General features: G+C 38.6%; 1 protein-coding gene across 1 annotated transcript; it reads left to right on the forward strand.

Moving 5' to 3' along the window:
- Nucleotides 1-777: 777 nt before the first annotated feature.
- On the forward strand, nucleotides 778-6,984 carry LOC129451502 (myosin light chain 3, skeletal muscle isoform). The gene is made up of 7 exons (XM_055214692.2): nucleotides 778-1,086; nucleotides 1,566-1,593; nucleotides 1,670-1,819; nucleotides 2,146-2,319; nucleotides 2,426-2,503; nucleotides 2,594-2,635; nucleotides 6,876-6,984. The coding sequence occupies exons 1-6, from the start codon at nucleotides 844-846 to the stop codon at nucleotides 2,620-2,622; spliced, it is 702 nt and encodes a 233-aa protein (XP_055070667.1). The 5' UTR covers nucleotides 778-843; the 3' UTR covers nucleotides 2,623-2,635; nucleotides 6,876-6,984.

Genomic DNA, 6,984 nt, shown 5'->3' on the forward strand with positions numbered 1-6,984 from the left:
AATAAAAATACTTAAAAACAACAACATTACAGTGTCAGGAAGTTAAAGGGACACTCCACCTTTTTAAAAATATTTTTTGAAAAAAAAATTCAGCTCCTCTAGAATTAAAACTTTGATTTTTACCATTTTGAAATCCATTCAGCTGATCTCTGGGTCTGACGCTACCACTTTTAGCATAATCCATTGAATCTGATTAGACCATTAGCATCGCGCTAAAAAATGACCAAAGAGTTTCAATATATTTCCTATTTAAAACTTGACTCTTCTAGAGTTACATCGTGTACTAAGCCCGACAGAAAATTAAAATTTCTGATTTTCTAGGCCAATATGGCTAGGAACTATACTCTCATTCTGGTGTAATAATCAAAGACTTTGCTGCAAGAGGCGCAATGATATTACGCAGCGCCTAAAAATAGTCCCCTTGGTAACTTTCAATAGCTGGGGACTATATTTTTTACTACGATGCTAATGGTCTAATCAGATTCAATGGATTATGCTAAGCTATGCTAAAAGTGCTAGTGCCAGACCTGGAGATCGGTTGAATAGATTCCAAAACATTAAATGTTTAACTCTAGAGGAGCTGGAAATTGAGCATATTTTCAAAAAAAGTGGTGTGTCCCTTTAATATGGATGATGGAGCTCAGATTAGACAAAACAGAGTATGACCATATGACGTTTAATGGACCCACCAGCAGTCTTGCTTTTTTTAGAACTGTGAGTTACATTGGGGAGGTGCACCAAATTTAGGCAGCATCTGTGTATATAACCCTAAGACCGCCACCATCAGCATTAAACATCATTCAGTCATCTGAATAAGTTGCTTTTGTCTCTTTACCAGTACAGATGGCTCCACCAAAGTCAGTGCCCAACAAAGAAGGGAAGTCGGTCCCAGCTGCCAAGGAAGGGCCCGCAACTGGAGCAACAAAACCAGAACCACCGAAACCAGCACAAGACACATCCGCTCCTTCGAAAACCTCAAAAGCTCCTGAAAAGACCAATCCTGCACCTGGACCGGCATCAGCGACAGCAGCCCAGGAACCAGCTGAAGCCCCAAATACAGATTTCAAATATGATCCCGCCATTGTAGTAAGTCTATGTGGTTATGGTACTTCATTGTAAATGGTTGACTATAGTGGATTACTATATAGGAACAACAAAAAAGAAAGGGTTTTAGAAAGGTAAAAATACTTTAGCATTCTCTAACATTAACCAAAATAAATACATTACTAAGCCCATGGGTGATACAATTTCGTGGCAGTGATTTAATACATTCAAATTCCTATTTTTATTTAAAGGTCCACACTTTTTCCAAAGGTATTGTCTGGACATGTACAGTAATATCCGCTTCAGGGCAGAATTCCAATAGGTGTACTTACTTTATGTGGATCTACACATTTCTGAGATGTCAGGTCTACATTTCAATCATATCTTCTAAGGCAGATGATTCTCTTTGTCAGGATAAAGATGAGCAATAAGTTAAGCAATCACCACACTGTGACGTTACCATATGCATGCCAAGTTGCAATGCATAAACATCTATTGACCACTTTTATTCTGGGTTTCAGGGTAACCTCACTCCTGAACAACTTGAAGGTAAAGTACCATTTAAAAGAACGTTAACCCATTACTGAATGAATCAATTCAACTGAACTAATCTTATATATTGAAGAATTCAAAGAAACGTTCCTGCTGTTTGCCAGAACACCCGTAGGGGGGATGCAGATCACATTAGCTCAATGTGGAGATGTGATCCGAGCTTTGGGTCAGAACCCAACCAATGCTGAAGTACTGAACGTCCTCGGGAAACCAAAGCCAGAAGGTGGGCTCACAATAGAAACCAACAGCTGCATGGCAAGGTGCATGGCAAGCCCTGTATTAAAATGGCTCCAGCTATTGTTTTCTTGTCTCCTCTGGAAGCCCTATGTAGTAAATGAAGCGAATGACTTAACACACATTTGTCACAGAGATTAGGGCCGTGTCGGTTATGTTACATATGTCGGAGATTTGTTAAAGTGCCACTGCAACCACAGGAATGTATGACGGCATCCCAACAGGATAGGTGCATGTCCAAAATAATGCAAAAGAGACTACAGTAAATACAACGATATGATTCTCTTCTTGTTTATAACTTTTATTTTGTTTTAGAGATGGAGTCCAGGTTGATCGACTTTGAGGCTTTTCTGCCCATGTACCACCAAGTTTTAAAAACAACTAAAAGTGGCACATTTGATGATTTTGTGGAGGGCCTTCGGGTCTTTGACAGAGAAGGCAATGGAACAGTCATGGGGGCTGAACTACGCCACGTGCTTGCGACTTTGGGTATGAAGCCTGAATTATGGAGTCAAAACATGCTAAATTTCAATGTCATGTTTGTTGTTAAATATTGCTAAAAATGTATTGATTTTTAATGTGTGCTCTTATTCAGGTGAGAGACTGACTGAAGGTGAGGTGGAGCAGCTCATGTCCGGACAAGAGGACACAAATGGTTGTATTAAATATGAGGGTAAGCACAGAGACGCCTTATTGACTCAAAATGTCTCTTTATTATGAGTTTTTCATTACAGTTAATCTTGATATTTTCTCTTTTTATAAGACTTTATAAGACATGTCATGACTGGATGAGATTTTTCTTCAGGTAAGTTTATCCAAATCTGAAGTTCCCAAACTGTTTGTTAGCTATAATATTAATTTTAAGTAATGTTCATATTTCAGAAATTGTATATTTTCAATTCTAACATTTTCCAGCAAGAAATTTTGCATTTAAAAGGCGTCTAAATCCGTCCAAACACAGCCCAGATGTCTAGATTGAAACAGGGCAAAATTTGGGCTGTCAGTAAAAATGTAATAGACGTTTAATAGTAGCAAAAAAAATAAATTAAAAAAATAAACCAAACATGATGTAATCACTGTTGACTTTGCTTACATGATGGAATATAGTAAGTTATTTTGGCAAAAACAACATGTACTTTAATTTAAAAAAATTATAAATATTTATTTATTATTTATTAGCTTTTTTGCCAAGAAATGACTTACTCTTAGCTGTACTACAGCCACAGAAAAAATAATAGACCAAATCAAGATTATTTTCGGTTTTTCTAAACGTATTATTTATACTGTAAGTAGGCTATGCGTTTAAGTAAAATTATTATATTTGTTTATATATACGTGTGTGTGTGTGTGTGTGTGTGTGTGTGTGTGTGTGTGTGTGTGTGTGTGTACCTGGTAATTATCCACAAAGATAGGAATACCAGTGTTTTTGTGACCTTGTGGGGACATTTTGATGTCTCCATGAGGAAACAAGCTTATAAATCAAACAATATGATGTTTCTTGAAAATGTGAAGTAGTAGAAGGGTTTCTGTGATGGTTGGGGTTAGAGAATGGGGTAGGTAAGGGGAATAGAATATACAGTTTGTACAGTATTAAAGGCATTACGTCTATGGAATGTCCCCACAAAACATGGAAACCAGTCTGTGTGTGTGTGTGTGTGTGTGTGTGTGTGTGTGTGTGTGTGTGCGTGTGCATGTGTGTGTGTGTGTGTGTGTGTGTGTGTGTGTGTGTGTGTGTTTATATTTTCATTTATAAAAACTGAAACAAGATAAACTAACAAATAAGATGCTTTTCAGATCTTGAATACTGCAAAGAAATTATGGCTATTGCTTACTGGGTTTTGTGAAATTGTGTAATGTTATTTTTGTCTTATTTATTTCACTTCCTCATAAATCTCCTGCTTTTTCACCACAATTTGTTCTCCACAACGACCCTACAATGCAAAAAATTCACCATCTCGTTCTTTTTAATCCCCATTAAACCAAAGCAGTCTCATTAGAAATGCTGTTTTGATACTTAAGTTAATGTGATGTAACACAAACAATGCCCCGCCCACGGCACTGACTGATTGGTTAATTTTACCCAAAAGCTTTTCTAAATTTGTTTGTTAGCATGTTGTAACGCTAATGCGGCTAATTTACTATTGTCTCAGACTGTATTCACAGAAATCAGACCTATTTTGAACTGAAAGCGCTCCCTGTCTGTTGGTAAGGGAGTAAGGACCTGTAGCTCATTTGCATTTAAAGGTACTTACATATAGTAGAGGCATATTGGATTGCATGCTCTAACAAATTATGAAATGGGGAGTACTTTGAGCTGAAACTTCAGCCACATTCTATAGGCACACCTGAGAATTATATCACATTTTGTAAAAAATGGTATAATATGTGCCCTTTAAAATACCACTTCTTTCAGAAAAATAAATTAAACTGAAAAACTTCTACAATCTGAAGAACTTTTTCCACTAAAATGAATCTTTTATGTAACAGAATGGTTCTGCAGATGTTAAAGGCGCCATGGCATGAAAATCTGACTTTTTGCATGTTTAAGTGCTATGGCTGGGTCCCCAGTGCTTCTATCAACCTAGAAAATGTCAAAAAGATCATCCCAGTAACTTAGTTTTGGTAAACCATTCTCCACAAGCACATGAAAAAATAGGTAGTTGAAATGTGGCTCTCCTTATGATGTCATAAGGAGCTCTTATTATAATAATACCACCCCTTCATCCGCTCATTTGCATTTTAAAGGACACACCCAAAACAGCACATTTTTGCACACACCTACAAAGTGACAAATTTAACATGCTATAAAAATTATTTATATGGTATTTTGAGCTAAAACTTCACATATGTGCTCTGGGGACACCAAAGATTTATTTGACATCTTAAAGGGATAGTTCGGCCAAAAATCATATGAAACCCATGATTTACTCACCCCGAAGCCGTCCGAGATGCATATGCCCATTTTTCAGGCGATGACATTTTCAGTTACTTTAGAAAATGTTTTAGATCAATCAGTTAATCAAATGTGAAGTTATGGGGTCCACAACCTTCAAGTCCAAAAAGTGTGCACCCATCCTTCACAAAATAAATCCAAACGGCTCCACGATGATAAACAAAGTCCTTCTGGGGGTGGTCCGCGCGGTTTTGTTGTGGAAGTGTCCACATTTAAAACTTTATAAACGAAAATAACTCGCATCCGGTAATGCCGCCATCTTAGACGCGTCCGCATTCAAGATCAGAGCTTTACGCCGCGTACGGAGGTTTCTCTGCTGCTGGTCTGTGCCCCCGCCCTCCGAATTTGTCATATGTCACTAAGAAAAGTGCGTACACTACGCTGATATTCTCTCCTGAATACAGAGGAGTCTAAGATGGCGGCGCTACCAGAAGGTAGTTATTTTGGTTTATAAAGTTTTAAATATGGATATTTCTACAACAGCACCGCGCGGATTACCCTCAGAAGACCTTTATTTATCATCCTGGAGCCGTTTGGATTTATTTTGTGAAGGATGGATGCACATTTTTTGGACTTGGGGGTTGTGGCCCCCGTGGCTTCACATTTGATTAACTGAAAGATCTAAAACATTTTCTAAAATTACTGAAAGGGCCATATCTTGCACCCAGCGCAATTGACTTTGTCAGTGACGCATGTATCATTCGTATTTTGCAAACTAGGGAATGAACTTGCGCTCCTTGGGCGGTTCAGCGCAAAAAGGGAGGCGTGTTCCGGCGCAAACCATCCCTGATGCTATTTTGCAGTTTCAAAAAACAATAGCGCCACTGACAAAAAAAAAACTAGTCTAAAGTCAGTGGCGCGTTGTGCGTGGTTCATGATGCTATTTTAAGGGCGCATGCTTGACCATAATAGCGTGCACAACGCACACACACTTTGCTTATCAAATCTACACAGATTATTTTTGCAAATCATAAATTGTTACAATAAAAAATATTAACACACGAGATAAGGGAAATCATTGTGGTGAGCATTGTGGTGATAGTTTTATTTATTGTGAGGCTTCGTTAAAAAATTCTCATGCAAATAACGATTAAAATATTTTCATAAGTTGGCTGTATTACGTTTATTTTATGTAAATAATAATTAATATGTTTTCATAAGAAACCTTAATGTATATGAACTTGATTTGTAAGTGTACTTTGGGGTTGGACCTTGCTTGCGTTTCTTGGGTCCGATTTCAAAGCCCCCAAACTACCAGCAGTGAGGGGGGACGCAGCAATGTCCTCTGGTGGCGTCAGGTCATGTGTAGAGGCAGATCCACCTCCCGTTACACGGCGTGCCCGATTTATGCTGGCAAGCTTGGGATTCCCCCGTCTCCTGACATCATTGTAGCGCTTGGCGCAACGATGGGGATGCCAGCTGATGAGACAATTGTGGCTATTTTCTCTTACGCGGCACCTGTTTAACCGACGCTGATTTGGGCGGGTTTCTCCCATCCCCATAAAAAACAACTTCTCTGTCTTTGACTTACAAGAACGTGGGTCTCCTCGGCTGTGAACCGCTCCTGGCGTGTGCCTGGTAAATACGTCATAATAATAGCAACCCGCCATGGAACTTGCGCCCTTGCGTTTAAAGGTAATGTTGGATAGCGTTCTGATTGGTTTATTTGAGGTTATGCCCAAACCACACCTATGAATAATGAACCTACTTCAGACCAACCCCTTATTGATTTGCGCCTGGCACAAGAGTTATTTCTCCCGCCGGGAAAATAGCAACAGCGCCCAAGATCCACCCACAAAGTCACTTGCACTTTGGGCTTCGCACTTGCGTTTCAGATCGTTAAAATAGGGCCCAAAATGTGTTTGTCTGAAAAACGATGGACATATGCATCTCGGACAGATTGGGGGTGAGTAAATCATGGGTTTAATATCATTTTTGGCCGAACTATCCCTTTAAAAAATTTTTTTGCCATGGCCCCTTTAAATGTTCTTAAAAGAAACTGAAAGACGTTTCAGGAACCAATATTTTTAAGAGTGTGGATGTAAATGTTCAGTTTTGATCTTTATTTTGGATCTTTTTTTGTGTTGCTTAGGTATAGTGGAGGGTCACAGCTGTCTTGCAGATCAAGACTTGTTGTCAATGAATCAACAATTGTGTAAAGGTTTACATGACTAGTTAAAATAAATGTGTTACGAAACCAA

This window comes from Misgurnus anguillicaudatus, chromosome 17 (genome assembly GCF_027580225.2).
Source record: "Misgurnus anguillicaudatus chromosome 17, ASM2758022v2, whole genome shotgun sequence".
Taxonomy (NCBI): Eukaryota; Metazoa; Chordata; class Actinopteri; order Cypriniformes; family Cobitidae; genus Misgurnus; species Misgurnus anguillicaudatus.

Coding starts and splice junctions, on each gene's coding strand:
- LOC129451502 (XM_055214692.2), top strand. CDS start 844: ATGGCTCCACCAAAGTCAGTGCCCAACAAAGAAGGGAAGTCGGTCCCA. Junction 1,594..1,669: donor CACTCCTGAACAACTTGAAG/GTAAAGTACCAT, acceptor TATATATTGAAG/AATTCAAAGAAACGTTCCTG. Junction 1,820..2,145: donor CGGGAAACCAAAGCCAGAAG/GTGGGCTCACAA, acceptor ATTTTGTTTTAG/AGATGGAGTCCAGGTTGATC.